General features: G+C 48.6%; 1 protein-coding gene across 2 annotated transcripts in view; it reads left to right on the top strand.

Moving 5' to 3' along the window:
• Positions 1–8,812: 8,812 nt before the first annotated feature.
• B3GLCT (beta 3-glucosyltransferase) overlaps positions 8,813–20,662 on the top strand; it is a 110,096-nt gene continuing 98,246 nt past the window's right edge. For both annotated transcript variants that reach the window (XR_011259450.1, XM_069601614.1), the window contains exon 1: positions 8,813–9,045. Coding sequence is in view for 1 of the 2 variants with exons in the window: in XM_069601614.1 (XP_069457715.1) it covers positions 8,973–9,045 (73 nt within the window). In the remaining variant the exon portion in view is untranslated. The remainder of the gene's footprint in view (positions 9,046–20,662) is intronic.

Here is a 20,662-nt window from a genome sequence, read left to right as displayed (position 1 = left end):
TGAGCTACAGTCCATGGGATCGCAGAATCAGACATGACTGAGCAACTGAGCACACAACCGTGGTGCGCATCACTATCACATGGTAGTATATTTTTGTGAGCAGCAACTATATCTCCCCCCAAATTCTTTAATATCTAGTTTAATAAAGGTGGATTCTCATATTTGTTTCTTTATCTGTCGGGATATGCTGTTTTGGATGAAGTAAATGAAGATCCAGCTTTACAGGGACTACAGCCATGAAATTAAAAGACGCTTACTCCTTGGAAGAAAAGTTATGACCAACCTAGATAGCATATTCAAAAGCAGAGAAATTACTTTGCTGACTTAGGTCCGTCTAGTCAAGGCTATGGTTTTTCCTGTGGTCATGTATGGATGTGAGAGTTGGACTGTGAAGAAGGCTGAGCGCCGAAGAATTGATGCCTTTGAACTGTGGTGTTGGAGAAGACTCTTGAGAGTCCCTTGGACTGCAAGGAGATCCAACCAGTCCATTCTGAAGGAGATCAGCCCTGGGATTTCTTTGGAAGGAATGATGCTAAAGCTGAAGCTCCAGTACTTTGGCCACCTCATGCCAAGAGTTGACTCATTGGAAAAGACTCTGATGCTGGGAGGGATTGGGGGCAGGAGGAGAAGGGGACGACCGAGGATGAGATGGCTGGATGGCATCACTGACTCGATGGACGTGAGTCTGAGTGAACTCTGGGAGTTGGTGATGGACAGGGAGGCCTGGCGTGCTGCGATTCATGGGGTTGCAAAGAGTCGGACATGACTGAGCGACTGAACTGAACTGAACTGAACTGAATTGGAGAATGGGTTTTTAATAATATTTCAATGAAATTGTGGGCATTATTTGATATTACACCAAGACTCAAGACAATCAGAAGTTTCTTAAACTTGAAACTGAAGTCTTATCAGGGAACTTCTGTATGGGGTTTCATTAAAACCCATTGGTCTGTCTTTTACTTTGAATGTTACCTTTTTTTTTCTGTGTTGAATTTCCACCAATCTTGCAAAACTACTATGGGAAAAACTGTTATTGCCTTAGCACTAATCAAGGCAGTGGCAACAACAGGGCTTTTAAAAAACTTTAAAAAAAGCCCACTTTGAAAAACTCATTCATGATTTTGTAACATCTTACATAGGTCCCTTGGAAAATAGTTTCCAGGAGTTGCAGGACTTACAAATGTTGACTCATGTTGTTATACATCATCAAAACTTCACATTTATTAACACTATCATTGATGTCACTGAAAAATCTTCACGGATGGGGGGGCTTTGAAGCTCTTGGTAGCAGAAACAAATTGTCTAAAATTCAAGTTTCATGTCAAAGCTTATATCTTAATAGTTGTGACAAATAACATCAGCTGTTTTCTTTGAAGTGGAAGGCTCAGTTTATTTTTGAGAAAATGTTTGCCTGGTCTCTAAGGGTGAATTACCAGTTTACGTGTCAGTCTGTCAACTAAAAACCATGTTTTGTGAAAAAAGCAGCTAGTTCAGCTTGCGACTCAAGCATCATACAGGTGCTTTTCCCTGAGACAACATCGTAGTTTGATATACAGCAAAAGGACTTTTAGGTTATGCCTCAGTTTCCCCCACAGAATGTTAAAAAGATGTCTACTCAAGGGTTTAATTTAATAAAATTATTAATTCGTCCTGCTGCAGCAAGGGTACTTTTAAGTGATCTGGCTTTTTTGTTGTTGCCACTGCCTTGATTAGTGCTAAGACAATAATAATTTTTCCCATAGTAGTTTTGCAAGATTGGTAGAAACTCAACACAGGAAAAAAAGGTAACATTGTACTTAGTACTGTTATAAAAAGTTTTGACCTTGTGAACTTGGGCATTTGAAAGAATCCTGGGAACACCAAGAGGATCGTAGACGATACGTGAGAAATGCTGTCCTAATGTAAGCTGCCTGACCTCTCTAAAATAGGAATAAAGCTGTTTTATGAAGTAAACAAAATATTATTTAATAAGAAATAATTCATGGAGAGCACCTAGTATTGTGCTGGTATATAACAAGTGTTTGTTAAATGTTCGCTATTACTATTAATGTAATCTGTTGGTATGTGAGGGTGTAGCTATCATTTATAACAGCAGCAATGATGATACACTTTCATTTTTCTCCATAAACTCATTCCTTTGGCAGATCTCCTTTGTAGTTAACGGCTCCATCTGTCTCTTGTGGTCCTTCTCTCCACTCAGCCAGTGTCTACTCACTCACAAACACTGCTGATGTGACCTCTTTCAGGTCTTCAGGATGGTCTCTTCTCTTCCATTTTTCCACTGCCACCAGCCGGCTTACAGAGCATGGTTTCGTGGAAAGAGACTGCCACCAAAGACAGTTCTGGCTGTTGGTACCCTGAAGAATTGATGCTTTTGAAGTGTGCTGTTGGAGAAGACTCTTGAGAGTCCTTTGGACTGCAAGGAGATCCAACCAGTCCATCCTAAAGGAGATCAGTCCTGGGTGTTCATTGGAAGGACTGATGCTAGAGCTGAAACTCCAGTACTTTGGCCACCTCATGCCAAGAGTTGACTCGCTGGAAAAGACCCTGATGCTGGGAGGGATTGAGGGCAGGAGGAGAAGGGGACGACAGAGGATGAGATGGCTGGATGGTATCACCGACTCGATGGACGTGAGTCTGAGTGAACTCTGGGAGTTGGTGATGGACAGGGAGGCCTGGCGTGCTGTGATTCATAGGGTCGCAAACAGTTGGACACAACTGAGCGACTGAATTGAACTGAAGTTTACTAATCTGTAAAGCGGGAAAAATAGTCTTTATATATATATTTTTTTCTAGTGAGTATTAACTGAAATAATAAATTTGAAAGTAACTGATACATGTATATGTATAGCTGATTCTCTTTGCTGTAAAAGTAGAAACTAATACAACATTGTAAAGCAACTATATACTCCAATAAAAATTTAAAAATAAAAGTAAAAGAAAAAGTAGCTGGCAGAGTGTCTAGCTATGGCAAATGTTCAGTGCAGGTTAGTACATTTTAACTGTATAAATTCTTCCAACCTATGAGCATGGAAAATCTTTTAATTTACTTGTCTTTAATTTCTTTTATTTATGTTTTACAATTTTCAGTGTACAAGTGTTTCACCTCCGTGGTTAATTTATTCCTAGATATTTTTATTCTTTCTGATGCAATTACAAATGGAATTGTTTTTTTAATTTCTCTTTCTAATAGTTTATAGGAACACAACAGATTTTTTGTACCGATTTTTTTCTTTTCTTTTCTTTTTTTTTTACTGAACTCCTTTATTAGTTTTAATGGTTTTCTGATGAAGTTTTTAGGGTTTTCTGTACAGAAAATCATGTTATTCACAAAGAGCACAGATCCCACTGTTGGTAGGAATATAAATAGGTATAGGCACTATGGATAATAGTTAAGAGTTTCTTTAAAAAGTTAAAAATAGAACTACCAGATCTGGCAATTTCACTTCTGGATATTTATCTGATGAAAACAAAAACGTTAATTTTTTTTCAAAAACTCCAATTTGAAAAAATATGCACCCTATTTTCACCACAGAATTATTTACAATGGCCAAAAGATGGAAATGCCCACTGTCCTAAATGTCCATTGTTGGATGAATAGATAAATTGTGGTGTATGTAGAGTATTATTCAGGTATAAAAAAGAAATGAAATCTTGCTGTTTTGTGACAACATGGATAAATCCAAAGGCCTAATGCTAAGTGAAGTCAGTCAGAGAAAGACAAATACTATACGAACCCTCTTTTCTTTTGATCAGAGGATATTTCTCTTCAATGTTGTGTTGGTTTCTGCTGTACATTAATGTGAATCAGCTATAAGCACATGTATACCCCCTCCCTCTGGAGCCCCCTCCCCCCCCGATCTATGTGGAAGTTAATACATGCACACTCCAAGCTCAGAGATGCAGGCTGGTGGGTGCCAGAAGCAAGGGATTAGAGGGAGGGAGAAATGGATGGATTTTTAAAAAATTTAAATAAATTGAATTTTAAAAATGGATCATAGAGAGTAAATAAAATATACAAAATTGCAAAGAAAAAAAAAGAGGGGTGCTTCCTGTTGCTCTTGTTGATACGCCTAAAAGGAGAGATTCCTGATCTTTACTGAGAACCAGAGGCTACGTGATTCTAGAAAGGAGAAGAAAAGAACCAAGTGGATAATCTGTTTCTGGTCAGAAGTTTCTAGGAGATAGGTTTTTTTTGGTAGAGAAGAGTCTACACCTTTTTCTATCTTCAAAAAAACCAACGGCTTCAGATTTCTGGGCTTATCCTGGGGGACTACAGAGATGGTAACCTTGGTTCTATTTCCTGGATCTTGGTTCAGGGCTGATAGTCTGTGGGAATTTAATCTCTGGGTAAAAATAGTGGTTCAAAATGTGGCTTGATAGAGTGGGCTTCACTTCTAGTCTTGGAATAGCTTTGAAAGCAAAGGGAGAGAAGCTTATCAGAGGTGTGGGAGACACCCTCTGAGTAATTGTCATTGGCTGTCTCTTCTCCTATAGGCGATGAGATTCCCCTTGTTTCCCTAAGGGCTAAGGCCTCAGGTGAAGCGACTGATTTCTTCCCTAGAATCATGTGTGCACTGACTCTGGGGGGGGTGGGTGGGGCATGGTTGTCTGTGTACTCAGTCCCTTAGCTGTGACCGACTCTGTGCGACTGTAGTCCCCCACCAGGCTCCTCTGTCCAAGGGAGTTCCCAGGCAAGAATGCTGGAGTGGGTTACCATTTCCTCCTCCAGGGGATCTTCCTAAGCCAGGGACTGAACCCGAGTCTTCTGCATATGCAGGTGGGTTCTTTACCACCGAGCCACCTGGGAAGCCCATGGGACAAGATTAGGGGATGGTTATATCATGGGTTTGAGTATCACAAAGACTCAGTTTTAGACATTCTACTCCACTGTCAGACCTCAGGGCGGATTTTAGTTTGGGAAAATAACCCTCAAGGCGCATGCATAATTCATAAGGCCACTTTTCTGTGTGCAGAGGAACGGTCCTCCTGATGTCGTATGAGAGGGCCCTGCGAATGGGGAGCTGGGGTCTGTCCCCCGGTCTTTGCTGGCACCGGGCAGGATACCCATGCTGGGCTGGGCAAGAAGCCCGCACCCTGTCACCACTGTCCCCCACACCAGACACCTCTGAGCTTTGCGGTGTGCATGTGAGCTTCTGTCTGGATGCCTTTCTTTTTTCTCTCGGCCCAGAACCTCCTGTTTCCCCTCTAAGACCCTGTCCAAAGGTCACGTCCACTTTTCTAATAACCAAATCCTACGGCCCTGACAGGGTCTGTTTTCCCCTCTGCACGTTCTGAAGTGTCCCCACCTGTGCTATAGTGTTTCATTATAGCAGGAACATTACTTCTGAACTTAAAACAAAAATGATGGTATTTATTTATTCGGCTGCGCCAGGTCTTAGTTGTGGCACGCGATATCTTTAGCTGAAGCACGTGGGATCTGGTTTCCTGATCAGGGATTGAACTCAGGCCCCCCGCATTGGGAACCCAGTCTTAGCCACCCTTAGTCTTAGGCCATCAGGGAAGTACCACTTCTGAATGTTTCTCTCTTTCTCACTGGACTGGGAGTTCTTACACCCAGGGCCATCTTTGCGTTTCTTTGTATCTGCCCCAGAGCTGAGCAATGGGCATGCCAGCTAGAAGGCGTTCAGTGGGTCAGTGTTGGTTGAATGAATGAATGCAGTCCAGCCTTTGGGGCCTAATGTATAGTTATTAAGTGATCAGAAACCACCTTTGTAATAATCTCAGAAATTAATGAGATTATTTGGTGATCTATGGTTTTCTCCATATAGTATTATGTTCTCCTTCAGCATTTAGAAAATTCTTTTTAAACATTACCAGTCTGTCTCAATCATGATACTGTTGTAGCCATGCGTTCTGGGAAACAAACTCACTGAGAAGGACAATGCAGATAGTGGAGTGCAGTTTATTACACCAGCGGGTCCAAGGCAAGAATCTCCTCTTAGCCAAGGACCCCGACCAGCATTTGTGAAAATCTTTTATACCCCATGTGTACATGTCTGAACCCACCACTCCAAATTCCTTGAGATTTACATAATCCAAGGAAAATACCATCCCAATAACCCCATCATTCACGTGCTATGTGCTCATGTGCTCAACAGTCAAACATTAGCCAATAATCGATAAACCCGAGGTTCCACTCCGATAGACACAGAAAAATTTATGGCCTGTCTGGAGGAAGGGGTGATTAGTGTATGGTTTCTCTTAGGCGATGAGTAACCTAGATACGATCTTCAAGGTTCCCCTGTCTGGAGGGTGTCTTACCCTTCTGTTGTTGTTTTCATAGGCACTAAACACAGAGCTCAGAGTCCATTGGAAAGGTGGCCGAGCATGATCAGCATGAACAGGCCTAAGATGGAGTCCAGGCCCTGTGAATTCCTTCTTCAATACCATAGCCGCCCCCCCCCCCCCAAAAAAAAGAGGTGACTCCCTGGTTTTCTGCCCTGCACAGAGCAAGGGCATGCCTTCAGGGGCGTGTGTGGAGGTGGCACCTGAAATTCAGGTGAGTGAGCCCCAGGAAGAGAGTTGTGACCTGCTCACTTTCATGGCATTACAGTGAATGAGATGAATTTTTTTTCTGTTGAAAGGTCTCCCCTTAATGGTGGGCGGTTCAGGTGGCAAAAGAGGCATGGAGGCAGATGGTGTGTCACTGTGAACACTGGTGTCCCCACGGGCACTTCTTGTTCTAGGCAACTCTCAACCTGTGATCGGGTGGGGAGGGAGCGTGCCGAGCAAATCCATTGGTCATGTGACTAGGGTAAGTGAAGAGTAACCCTCTAGTTATGGAGCTCTGTGATGTGCCATTTGTCTGTGTCCGCCGTGGCAAGGAAGCATGCCAGGGCAAGTTTACGACTTGGTGCTCTCGGCTGTATTTAGGGCTGTTTCCCACACCTTTACTACACATGGATGAAAATATTAAGCACCTAGAGTTGCTTGTTATCAAACATGGAGTAGATATGTGAACACATAGTAAGTAAGCTGCTTAATTTCTAGGTTTCTGTTTGTTTAAACACTTTAATGTTTTGTTTGTTTTGGTTTGAGTGGATTTTTATTTATGTATTTGGTTGTACTGGATCTTAGTTGCATCGTGTGGATCTTTAGTTGTGGTGAACTCTTAGTTGCAGAATGTGGGATCTAGTTCTCTGAGCAGGGACTGAACTTAAGCGTTGGACCGAAGACAGAGTCTTAGCCACTGGACTACCAGGGAAGTCTCTTGTTTTAATATTTAATATCTAATATATGCGAGAAAGTTTTTCTTGGAAGAAAGCTGAACAGCTTTGGAAATTGGAAAACTTCTAGAACCCTAAACCAGGCAGGTGAATTTTAAAGAAGGATAGAAGGGATCGATGCAGTCAGTCATAAATTTGCAAAGTTTCACTAAAAAATGGAAGGAAGGAGTCTTACATTTCTTTTCCCTCCCAGAAAAATGGTGTTGACAGGGGCCACAAACCTTGGCTGAATGGAACCAAATGGCACTATTTGCATTCACACAAAATCAATCCCCAGTTTTAAGACTTCAATGTAAATCAAAGAGGAAAAAAAAACCCAAACACCATTGCCTCCAGACATCTTTTTAAAATAATTGTATGAAGCGACTTAGCAGCAGCAGCAGCAGCAGCAGCAGCAGCTGTTGTAAGGGCAGATGACTGTACTGGTCCCAGGCACTCAAGGTCAGACCTCCCAGAGGGCATTCACCTTTATTGGTCTAAAGATAGCAAACATTCAGCACCTGCTTCTCTGTCTCGCCCACATCTCACTGGCATCCCTAGGGCCTGGCAATGGTCTTCACTTGATGTTCAGCAAGTGGGTGGATGCTGTATGTCCACGTGGAAGATACTGGTGTTCAGAGGGTGCTTGGTGCAGTGACAGGCAGAAAATATCCAAAAAATATGAGGAAATGGGAATGAAAACATGGGCGTGACCTTCAGGAGGCTACAGGCGGGTGAGCACGGGCACTAGGTCCTGCCTCCTTCCTGGGAGGCAGCAGTGGGTTGAAGTTTCCGGGGGAGGCCTGTGTGCGTGTGTGTGGTGTGGTGCAGGACCCTCAGAGGGGGCTGCAGTTCCTCTGTCATTGCTTCCTTTTCCGCCACCATCTTCCCTGCTGGGGAGGGCCACTCACCTAGGGGACCTTCCCGAGGAAGTTTCCATGGTCCCTCCACTTTTCTGCATTCCAATGTAATTTATCTTTAAAATCAGACTTTTGAATAAAATTAGACCCTTCCTCTTCCATTATGGTGAACACTTAAAATTATATTTACACAAACTTCAATTAAAAGCCAAATTCCAGGCCTAAGCTATTGGCAACATTCCCTTTCAAAAGAGATATGAAGTAAATTAGTTGAGCTGATTAAAAACACCTTCATCAAAGTAGAACTGTTGGTGCCAACAATATTGAGTTGAATTATTGATTTCTTTTTTTTTTTTTAATAACAGGTGGTACATTAGCAGGGAAGAAAAACGATTCCCCTTCCTCTCCCGCCCATCCCCTTTTTAGCTTCACTTTGGGGATAAGAAGGGACACTGATCTACTGCTGGCAATCGAGGAAAGGGAGGTGATGGAACAAGGCAGGAGCGCACGAAGGCAGAGGATGAGGCCCAGGTTAAATGAGAGAAAGGAAAAGGGGACGTGGAGACCGCAGGGAACAGAGGTCAGACGCCTTAAGGAGGCGGCTGTCCCCGCAGAGGGGTGGACACCTCTACCGGCAGCCCGGCCCCGGGGGACCTCCAGGCCACAGCCACGCGGGCGCGGGAAGCGCGCACGAGGGCGTTCCCGCTACCGGCCGCCAGAGGGCGCGTCCGGAGTCGGCGCGGGGCCGGGGAAGGGAGGAGGGGAGCCGCGGAGACGGGTCAGCCGCGGCGGCAGGGGCGGCGGCGGCGGCAGCGGTGCAGCTCCGCTCCCCGCGCGTCTCCAGTCCCCGCGCCCGTATAGGGAGCGCAGCCCCGCCGCCGGGATGCTGCCGCCCGCCCGCCGCGGCCGCCGCCTGGCGCTGCCGGTACTGCTCTCGCTGCTCACCTGCTCCCTGGGTAAGTAGCGGGCGGCCCGGGCGCGCACTGGAGAGGCGTGGGCTCCCCGGGTGCAGCCGCCCGCGCCCCGCTTCCGCGCCGGGGAGACGCCGGGCGGCCCAGCCCTGCCTTTCCCCGCGGGCGCCCGCGCCCCGCCGTCCCGTCCCCGCCGCGCCCGCGGCGGCAGCGCCCCCTCCCGGCGTCCCGGCCGGCCCCGGCTCCCCGGGACCCCGGAACCCCGGGGTGCGCCTGGCTGGCCTCTTTCGACTCGCTGGGGTCCCGCCGCCGCTCCGGTTCGACTCGCGTCTCCGCGCTTCCTTCCGCCGGGAGCGGGCGGCCGGCGGGGCCGCGAGGGCGCGGCGCCCACCCCCACAGGAAGCGCGGAGTGAATGTGCAACTGCGAGAAACTTTGGAGCGAAGGAAGCGGCGGCCGCGGGCCCGCCCCCCTGCCTTCCGCCCGCGTCCCGGCGGCCCTCCGCGCCCGGCGCTGGCGGCGGAGGCTGGAGGCGGGCGGGCCGGGTCCGCGGCCCGGGCTCCCGCGCGCTCTGGCCCGCATCGCCCGCGCGGTCGCCCAGCGGTGCACCCCCACCTCGCTCGGGCTCCCTGTGGGGTTCTCGCGGACCTGCCCGGGCCCCCTAGGCTGGGATGTCCACCCGGCCCCAGCCCCTTCTACCGGATCCTTGACCGGGAAGGGAGGACCGGGTGCCCGGCTGGGCCTCTGGGTGTCGGTTGGGGCGCGGGGGAGGCTGTAGGGAGTCTTCCGAACCCTGCATCTTCCTGGGGAAGAATTAGAGAACTCTGCAAACGGTGCTTGTCTGCTGCTGCTGTGATGCCCCTTCCCTTTTTTTCTTCCGTGTTCCTCGCAAGAGCATGCCCCCCCCCCCCATAAAATAATGTGATAAAAGTTAAAAAAAAATCATTGCAATTGACTTTCATGGTTGAGGTGTGTTCAAGTTTGAAACCTTGGAGGAAGAATATTCCTTTTAGCGTTCTTGGGGTTGTTGTCATCACAGACTTTTTGTTTCCAGCCTAAGAAGCAGTGATTTCAGATTTTTAGAAATGGCAGAATGGTGCGATTTCGGAAAAGACGTAGCGTCATTGTGCACTGGTGTTTCGGTAGCCCACCGGAACCTTGGCGGCCGTTTCTACTTGGACTTAAAACTCCCGGAATAAGGACCTTGACTGTGTACCCCTGGCCTGTCTATAGCAGTTCAGTAAGTGTGGGAAAAGCCAGTGAAATTAATTGGTAATTGTTCACACGCGTGATTAAGTAACAATGTAATTAAAAATATTTGGGCACCTTGGGCAGCGAAGGCTGTAATTGACGGTGGGGGCGCTACTGAATTTGGCGGGGATCTGCTTTAGCAGGAGTGCATTGCTGGGGTGGGGGGCGCCCGGAGAGGAGGGGAGGTTGGAGGGACTATGAGACTCCCGGCTGCATCAGTTGGCCTGCTGCCTGGACGTTTTGCACCTCACCAAATGGGGTGGGTGGGAGCTGAAATTGGCGTTCTATTTATAGCTCTGCACTTTGTAACTGCTGTACTGGGAATGCAATATTTGTGTGTAATATATTCACTATAGGGGCTGAAGTGCACACTTGTGTTGCTCTGTGGATCTGTTTTTCACTGCAGGAAAGGGAATGTCAGCACTTGATAATATATTACCGGACATTCAGAATGAACTGAAATGTCCACACGTTCTTAAAAGATGTGTTTTAGCCTTGTGAAGTTGTCAGATAAGCACAATATATAAGACATAAAACCTATTAAAAGGTCCCTGTGAAACATTTGGTTTTGTGAAGGGGATTTCATGGGTTGGTATAGACAGGAAGCTGTGTTCTTCCAAATCTGAAGTAAATCATGAGTTCTTTTTACTACGTTCTGCTTTGATGTTGTGGAAGGACACGGAGAATTAGAAAGGTGTGGTACCCAGCCTTCGTGTGTCTTGAAATCAGGGTTCTTGGACTCTTGTTGAAATAGAAGACATGATAGGAGTTCCAAGGCATGTCAACAATTCAGACAGGGTAAAAATACCTGAAATATTCCCTGATCAGGGGACCTGACTGTGTGTACTTTAGTTCTCTCCCAAGCGTAGTGTACTCACTTAAGCTTTCAGAGAAGTCGACAAGAACATTTATTTTAAACCCAGATGGTTATACAGACAAAAGTCACTGCAACTTCAGTTCTAAAGTCCAGAGCCAAGACTAGACTCAGATTTATTCACGCTTCTGGGTCAGCCACTATGTGGCTTCTCCTTACTTTGACTCTTCAGTTTTTTTCCTATAAAATGGAAGGCATAGACTCGATAAAATGCTAGAACTTTTCCATCTCTTACGGTGTCAACTGGTTTTCTTGTGGCAGAGTCTATCCGTTACCCTCCAAACCCTTAGTTTTTTAACTTCTTAGGGGTCCCCAGGGACTGGTGCTAGGCTGCGCAGCAGGAGATAAATACCTGGTGAAGCTAAAACCGTCCCCTCCAACCCCCCACCAGGGAAAAATTGTCCTCTACAAAACCGGTCCCTGGTGCCAAACAGGTTGGTGATCACTGTCTTAGATAATCAGCAGTGTTATGGACTGAGTTTTGTCCTTCAAATACATATATTGAAGCATTGATCCTCAATACGACTGTATTTGGAGATGTGCCTTTAAGGAGATGATTAAAGTGGCTCTGTTGTAAAGAATCTGCCTTCCTAGGCAGGAGATCTGGGTTTCTTCCTGGGTCGGGAAGATTCCCCTGGAGAAGGGAATGGCAGCCCACTCCAGTATTTTTCCTTGGAGAATCCCATGGACAGAGGAGCCTGGTGTGTTACAGTCTGTGGGTTCACAAAAAAAGTGGGACAGGACTTAGTGACTAAACAACAAGGTTGAAGGAGGTCATAAAGGTAGGGCTAATCTAGCAGGACTCTGAGTAAGAGGTAGAGACTCCAGAAATGCTCACAGAGAAACGGCTGTGTGAGGACACGGGGAGAGCTCATCCAGCTTCAAGCCAAGTACAGAGGTCTCAGCAGAAACCAACCCTGCTGTCTCCATGGTCTTGGACTTCTGGCCACCAGAAGTGGAAGAAATAAGTTTCTGTTGTTTAAGCCCCCTGCCCACCCCCGCCCCCCACCCGCCGCCCATAGTTTTTATTATGGCAGCCCTAGCGCCCTTGTCAACAAAGGGCCATCTAGTCAAAGCTACGGTTTTTCCAGTAGTCATATGTGGATGTGAGAGTTGGACCATAAAGAAAGTTGAGTGCCGAATAATTGATGCCTTTGAACTGTGATGTTGGAGAAGACTCTTGAGAGATCCTTAGACTCCAAGGAGATCAAACCAGTCAATTCTAAAGGAAATCAGTTGTGAATATTCATTGGAAGGACTGACGCTGAAGCTGAAACTCCGGTACTTTGGCCACTTGATGAGAAGAACTGACTCATTGGAAAAGACCCTGATGCTGGGAAAGATTGAAGGCGGGAGGAGAAGGGGATGACAGAGGATGAGATGGTTGGATGGCATCACTGACTCGATGGACATGAGTTTGAGCAAGCTCCAGGAGTTGGTGATGGACAAGGAGGTCTGGCGAGCTGCAGTCCATGGGGTTGCCGAGCCCCTGAACTGAGCAGACTGATAATACAGGGGGTGAGGGGAAGGGTGGAGGAGTGGTGGTGGCAGCAGCGTGTCCGGTGGAACGACATTTCCAGTGGCCCTTGCAAACGGGTAGCCAGTGAGCTGTCTGCAGGGAGTTCTGAGTGTGTCTCTTGGTAAAGTTTATTAAAAGTGACTGACCCAGCCGTGGTGCAGGCCTTCTTCCGTTTCCTCCTCCTTGTTGCCTGTTATGTGAATCTGATGACTTGAGCTATGGTGGCCTTCTTGTGACCATGAGGTGACCTTGAAAGCAGAAGCCAGTAGTTACAAGGGTGGAGCAGAAAGGATGGTACCACCTGGGAACAGGTAGATTGGAGCACTGTGCCAGCCCACCCTTGCCTATTTCCACACATGTATTGCGTGAGATAACAATCTGTCTTGTTTAAACCTCAGTTGTTGGTTTTTTTTTTTAACCTACATGCAGCCAAACCTAATTGTAATTGATATATCTGTGAAGAAGCTTATTTGAACCAATGATAATAAATAGTAACATTTATCTTTCTTATCCCTGTTTCTACTGAGTCAGGGTTATATTTCTTAGTACCTGCCAAAATTAGGGATGATTTTCCACGCTGAGCCAGGTCTTGCTTGGATTCTTTTCATGGCAGCGAATCAGACACGTTAGGACCCCAAGAGTCACACCTGGCTCCAGGTTGCTTTGTGTTCTTCTGTTTTGGATTTTTAAGCCCTTCTCTTATTTCTTCAGCAGTACTCGGATAATACCGGCACAGATTTTAACTGTCTGGGTGGATTCTTTTTGTTGTTGGACGCCAGGCTGGCGTGGCCCCCGTGGTCACCAGCTTGACCCAGGAGTTTGCCTGTAGCCAGTAGTCAGGCTCTTGGGATGAGGGGGTGGAAGCAGAGGGAGGAAGAGCAGCTGTGTCAAATGGGGGTGGAGGAGGGGAGATGTCCTGACCCTCGTGCTCAGTTCTTCTGAGGGAAACACTGTGGGCCCGGTACTCAAGTTGTAATTACTGACCTCATTTGGACCATTAAGGGTCAGCTTTTTTTGCTTTTCTTTAGAAACATTATTTATAATAGTTTGCAGATGTTACAGATTTTTTAGCTCCTTGAGGCAGTACCAAGGGCTTCCCTGGTGGCCCAGATGGTAAAGAACCTGCCTGCCAGTGCAGGAGACCTGGGTTTGATCCCTGGGTTGGGAAGATCCCCTGGAGAAGGAAATGGCAACCCACTCCAGTATTCTTGCCTGGAGAATCCCATGGATGGAGGAGCCTGGTGGGGGCTACAGTCCATAGGGTCGCACAGAGTTGGACATGACTGAGGGGCTGAGCGCACACGCACACCTTTCCCAGTATAAAGGAGAAGTCACAGTTGGCGTCAGGGATTCATTAGATCTCTTATTGATTGAGAGTCTCGCTTAAGGCCATGTTTTAGAGGTCTGATCACTAAGCTGCTTCCAAAGAAACCAGGTAAGTGCTCATTTGAACTACCAGAACATGTTAGTAAGTTTTACATAGTATCAAAGGGAAAAACTGGACTCAGAGTTTCTTCATCTGTTCAGAAGGTGTTGAGCATCTAGTATGCGCCAGACGCTGGGGTTGTTGCAGGAAGAACCCGATCTAGCCTGTCTCTACTCTCATGGAGCTTGTAGTCTCAGAAGGGAAGGTGACATTGAACAGGAGCCACCAAGGGCAGGACTGCGGTCTGCCCAGTGCTGTGGAGTTGTCCAGGGTGCTGTGACAGGTGTTTCAGGGACATTGTTCCGTCGCTCAGTCGTGTCCGACTCTTTGCGACCCCATGGATTGTAGCCCTCCAGGTTCCTCTGTCCATGGGATTCTCCAGGCACGAATATTGGAGTGGGTTGCCATGCCCTCCTCCAGGGGATCTTGCCCACCCAGGGATCAAACCCTCTTGTGTCTCCTGCATTGCAGGCGAATTCTTTACTGCTGAGCCACCAGGAACTGATGAGGCTTTACTGGAAATCTGGAGCTGAGGTTCTCAATGGGGAGTGGGGGTGGGGGCGGTCACTTTGCCCCCCCCAGGGAATCCTTGTCCATACAGAGAGATTTCAGGACTGTCACAGGGGGTCGTTTGGCAGGGGTGCTGCTGAGCAACCCAGAGTGCCATGGGGCATCCCCTCCCCCCCCAAAGAATCAGCTTTCCGGTCCAAACCCGCAGTAACTCCAGGCTGAGAAGCCCTGACGTTTCTCAAGACAGGGCCGTGGAGCTCAGACCTGAAGGGGAAGCAGAGCTCAGCTACCATGGGGAGGATGGAGGGGGCCAGGACAAGGCTCTGGCTGGTGGCAGCTGGTGGAGAAAGGACGAGACTGGACAGGGGAGGGGGCTGGAAGGCCCACGGGGGCCTCGCAGACCAGCGTGGGGATTTTGGACTTGGTCCTTAGAGCAGTGGGGAGCTGTTGCAGGGCCATCATAGGGAGTGATGTGATTTGACTTAACGTGTTAAGAAGCTCAGGCTGGTGGTTCTGTCGAACAGGGATGGGCGGGGGCCGGTGTGGACGTGGGGAATGAGTGAGGAGGCTGCCAGAGTCAACCTGGCCAGAGCTGATTAAGAGTCAGAGGCTTGGTGGTTGACTGGTCCAGTGGGCAGAGAGGAGGGCCAAGGATGAGTCACAGGCTCCTGCTCTGAGTGTAGGTGGAGAGCAGAGCTGTTTACTGATACAGGAGCTGATGGAGAAGGACCAGATGTGGTCAAAGGAAAAAATTGTTTTATTGTAGTTAAATATATATATAGCAAAAAATGAATCATTTGAACCATTTTTATGTGTACAGTTCGGTGGCATGAAGTATCCAGACGGTTTTCTAAAGTTTGCTTTTAATTTTAGGGGGAGGCGAAGATGAGGAGTTCTGTTTGGACAGGTTGAATTTGGGGTGCCTGTAAGATGCTTGGGTACCATGTCCAGTAGCAGTGAGATCCACTGAGGGTCTGGACCTCAGAGGAGAGATCTGCATGAGAGAGATTTAAGGGGAAATCTGAGTTCATTTCTTTCTTTCTTTCTTTCTTTTTTTTTTTTTAAAAGAAGAGAGCCTTGATTGACAACATAAACTTACTTAAACGTTTATTAATACTAAAAATGTCTGTGTACTGAAATTGGAGAAGCAAACAGGCCTTATCTGTAAAGCTGATCTGATGTAGAGCAGCAAGTTTAACCAAAACGAATGAGTTAAAGTATCATCAAATACGATTTGAATGCATCTCAGCAACAGCAGTGCCAGTCTCTCCTAGGGATACAACTTACTTTCACTCCTAAAGGAATATTTTATGATCCTACAAGGTGATATGTTTTAGTTTACATCATTGCTTCCCATAAGAAGCTCAAGGCTCTTTACACATCACACTGAATTTATCTTCTCCAGATCCTCGAGGGTGGATAGGCGGGAGCTTGTTTGTCATTTATGAGATGAAGGGAGCAAAGGAAGATAAATGGCCAAACTCAGCTGGGGGAAGGAAAAAAAAAAACGCGTTCTGTTCCTTTGAGTGGGTGTCGGACTTCAGCACGCATGGGAACACTTCAGGGTGTTAAAGAGTCTCCTTTGTTAAAATGCAGATTTCTGGGTTCCAGCTCCAGCCTTTTCTGATTCAGGAGAGCCAAGATAAGGCCCCAGGGATCTGTGTCTTTAACAAGGCGCCAGGTGAGTTGTGTCTGCTGGCACATTGCAGAACCCTGTTGGGACCATCCTGGCCCAGATCTGAACTGGGACTGTGACTGCACGTCTGTAGAATGTAAAGGTGATTGCTGGTTGCTTTGTCATAAGGTGGAGTAAGGAGCTGTTATGGGGAAAGCAGAGTGTGGAGGTGAGGCCTGATACTCGGCATTCAGGGGCTCTGCCTTCTTGGGAAGGGGATGAGAAACCCTAGAATTGGAACTCAGAAGTCTTCCTCTGGTTCCAGTATTGTTTGGCAGATTTATAGATGCTACTGGAGGGACTCTAGTACCTGGAGTGTGAGTCTCAAAACCCAGAGCAGTGGGCTGTTGGATCAAAGGTTTTTTTAGATGAGTTCCTGGAACGTCTCAGACTGTGGGCGCCATGGATTCAGCGGCACTGACCGGTGTGCTTTTGGGGACCCGTTTGTTTTGTGTGGCTGTGCTGGGTCTTCGTTGCCACACAGGCTTTTCTCTAGTTGGGGGCTCCTCCTTGTTGCTGTGCACAGGCTTCTCATTGTGGTGGCTTCTCTTGTGACCCCTCCCCGGCTTCAGAGCACAGGCTCAGTATTTGTGGCCCTTGGGCTTAGCTGCTCTGCGGCATGTGGGATCTTCCCGGATCAGGGATTGAACCTGTGTCTCCTGCACCGGCCGGCGGATTCTTTGCCACTGAGCCACCAGGAAGCCCTGGGACCCACATTTTATTTTTTAGAACTAAGATACTAGAAGTCAGGCGTAAAACGAGCCTGACAGTTGACTGCCGAATATTCTCCAGCAGCGTTAAGGGAGTGGGACGGAGCTCTGACCTCCTGTGTTTGCATGTTGCTCTCCTGGACCCCTTCCGGGTGTTCTCGGGGGTGGGGTGTGTGTGCAGGGTTCTTCTGCCCCAACCCACGACTCCGCCTGTGGACCCTGCTTATGACTTCGTCGCCAAACTCTGAGTTGGAGTTTGCTTCTTTTCAGATTCTGAGTGGCATATGGGTTTTCATATCATCTGTTTAAATGAGATATGAATCAAAGAAGCAAAAGATCTTTTCTTTCCTAAAATATATAATTCTTTCCTTTTTCTCTCCCCCCACCCCTCCGTTTATTGTCCTTCCTGTACATATGCTAACCCTCTGGCATGTAGAGTATATTGGTCCTGGCAAATGTTGCTGCTGAGTGAGGGAAAGTCTGTGTTCCAGACTCCATTTCCCGCTGATTTCTGTGAGGAAACAGGGGACGTGTTTCAGATGGAGTGAGATCCAGTGTGGGCAGCCAGGGGGCTCAGGCAGAAAGAAAGCGGGGCCTGTGTGCTCCCTGCCATGGGGAAGCCTCGCCTCTCCTGACTTCTCCCAACTGGCTGCATCCTTTGAAAAGGCTGGGAATCCCAAGGAACACAGTGAAGAGGTTCCCGACCCTGAATGTTCTCTACCTGCCATGGTGGTGGAATGGTGCTGGTGTGGTCCCCAGAGCAGGTGATCTCTTTTCCCAAGAGTTTGCTGTTTATATTTGGTCCCTGAGCAAAGGTCTCTAGCTCTTACGTCCATCCTTCTCAGGTGCTCTTAAGGAGAGGGCTCAGAAAACATCTCACACGCCTGCCTGCTCTCTGCCTGGCCACGCCTTTCTGTCTCCTTGGCAGTTTAGTCCCTGAGATGTTGGGGTTCCCCTGCTTCCGTCTTGAGCATCCTGCTTTGTGGCTCTGGTTCCACCATGCCGCGGAGACACTGAGTGTGGAAACTCCTCTCGTGCCTCTGCGCTGAGCTGCACTGGGGACCAGGCCGCGATGAGGGTGTTTCCACCTGAATCCCCTGCAGCAGCTCGGGAAACTGGGAACCACGTTGAGTTTTCCCACAGTCTGCTCACCGTCCTTTATCCTGTAGCATCTGAATGGAGCCCCAGGCTTACCCCGTCGCTCGGATCCGAAACCTGGAGTCACCTACGCTCGTCTCCCCGTTGGCCCTTCCCTGCCCTCACCCACTCGTGGGGTCCATCTCCAAAGCTGGAGATGCTGCTGCTTTAACACCTCAGCGTGACTCTGGCTCCCCACCTGCTGTGCCCAGGAGTCACCTCACCTTCATTAGGTCCCTTAGCTCTCGGTGTCTGGCTCCATCACCCTCCTGGCTGGTGGCGTGTTGTTTGTCTCTCCACAGCCCACCCCACACGCTGCCTCTGGAAACTGGTCTCAGGCACACCTTTCAGCATGGCATCCCCCTTCCTAAAAGCCTCAGAAAGCTTTCAGTGGCAGAGTAAAACCGGACTGACCCCTTTCAGGATGTGGCCCTGCCATTCCAGCCTCACCCCTGGCCCCAGTCACACAACACCCCCACCCTGTGCCCCGCCAAGGTGTCCCTGCCCAGGTCACTCCTCCCCGCCCCCCAGGTGCCCATGCTCGGCACGCTGGACTGTTGGACGTGCTTTGTGTGCAGAAGCCTGTTTCTGGGCCTCCTCCTCTTGTGCTTGGAGTCTCTGCTGCCTGGGGTTGAACTTGCTGCCCTGCTTGGTGCTTTGCCCTCCCTCCTTCTCAGGGACTCCCTGGGCGGCGGTGCCGTCAGAGGGCGCCCGTCGGCCCTTGGCTGTTGACACAGGACTTGTCTGTGGGGTCAGACCTCCTTGGGGAGCCGCTGCTTCGTCATCGTCACCCAGCTCCTAGCATAAAGCCTGGTGCTTTGACTCAGGCAGCCCCTCTTTGACTTTCTGTTGAACACGCGAAAGCGTACATTAATAATGATACTGACAGTGGCTGCTCACACCCAGAGCCCCCAGCACGTGCCAGGCGGGCCCCATTCTGAGCCCGTGCGGTGTGTTGCGTGGGCTCACCCATGGGCTCTTCAGCTGCCTTGATTCTGCCCTTCTGGCCTCGGCCCCGCAGAGTCACGGGAGCCCCATGCAGGGTGCCCCCCGCCCCCACGTCTGCAACCCTGGAGACAGTGGCTCTGAGAGGAGCGTGAGGAATGCAGGTGCTTGGGCAGACGCCTTTGTTTCTGTTCCCTCTGCTGCCAGGGATTATCTTCAAAGCAGGGTGTGGGACCAGTTAAATTGGCTGCAGGCCTTGCATCCTGGAGTCCAGGCCCCTTTGGAGGAGCTGGAATTAAACCTGGAAGCCCTAGGGAGCCGGGTTTGCCACTGAAACCTGTTATGTGAAGTAGGTCACAGCAGAGAACGGACCAGGGGGAGCCCTGAGCCTGGGGGCGCCAGCCAAGGCTTCCAGGGCTGGGCTCTGTCCCAGACGGCTGGGGTGGGGGCCCAGGACCGCCTGGTCCCGTGGTGCTCGTTTATTTCCTCCACCGACACCTCCTGAGCCTTTAGTCCTGCTGAACCTTCACTAAACCCTTTCTGCCCATCCCACAGCTCTCCCATCCTGGCAGCTCTCCTCTGAGGGGGCCACTTAGCTTCTTGCTTTCCATGTTTGGTACTTAATTTGATTTCTGTGATAAAGGTTACAGGGGCAGTTTGGGAGGGTGAGTTGGCTAAGGGAACAAAGCAGAGACAGGAGGCTCAGGGGTCTTTTCTTGCCTGGGCTGGTCCTGCTTCCTCCCTCCCCTGGGGGGATGGATGGAAGACAGTTGATTAGTGTTGCTTAAATGCATCGGAATTAATTCCTCTCCCGTTTCTTACACTCACAGGGCCGAGGCTAGCCTATAAATCTCAGGCCTGGGATCGCTGTAAAATTTGATGTATCTCTCGGGGTAGGTGTGCTCAAACACATTCGTTGGCTTGAATTATCTAAAGTTATCACGAGAAAGGTCTTATTTCTATTGCCTGCCCTGATTTGCACTTTAAATATAGTTCCCTGTAGCTGTTACAGGAATGCATGTTGAAGATAGAAAAGGGAAAATTACTTTTTAAACAGCCGCTTGGCATAGAAGAGCATGATTTACATTTTAGAATATTTCTCGAAGTGTGCATTAAGGCCAAGCTTTCAAGAATATTTTTTCCCCCCACTGAATCTGGAAATTAGTATGAAGCTAAACAGCAAACACTGAGCCCCTGGAAGCTACCCCTCCTTACTGAGGTCTCTGCCTCCCTCCTGCTGTGGGAGAGTCCCACTCTGTATTCTTGTTGTGGTTGTCGAAGGTAACAGATAATTTCTGACCTCACTCGCTAATTTTTCTCACTTTCCTCCTCTGTCAGCACCGTTTCTCCTTCATTTCCACAAACTGCAAAAGCTGGGATTCTGCTGGTAAGGTGTTAGTCGCAGAGTTGTGTCCGACTCTTTGTGACCCGTGGATTCCTTTGTCCATGGGATTTCCCAGGCAAGAATACTGGAGTGGGTTGCCATTCCCTTCCCAGGAGATCTTCCTGGACTAGGGATTGAACCCAGGTCTCCTGCATTGCAGGCACATTCTTTACCATCTGAGACAACAGGGAAGCTGGTAGGAATTCTGTCAGTGATTCATCATTTTATATTTG

Source organism: Ovis canadensis, chromosome 10, assembly GCF_042477335.2.
Source record: "Ovis canadensis isolate MfBH-ARS-UI-01 breed Bighorn chromosome 10, ARS-UI_OviCan_v2, whole genome shotgun sequence".
Classification (NCBI taxonomy): domain Eukaryota; kingdom Metazoa; phylum Chordata; class Mammalia; order Artiodactyla; family Bovidae; genus Ovis; species Ovis canadensis.
Note: the sequence above shows the minus strand (reverse complement) of the source record. Positions and strands in the feature narration are given on the sequence as shown.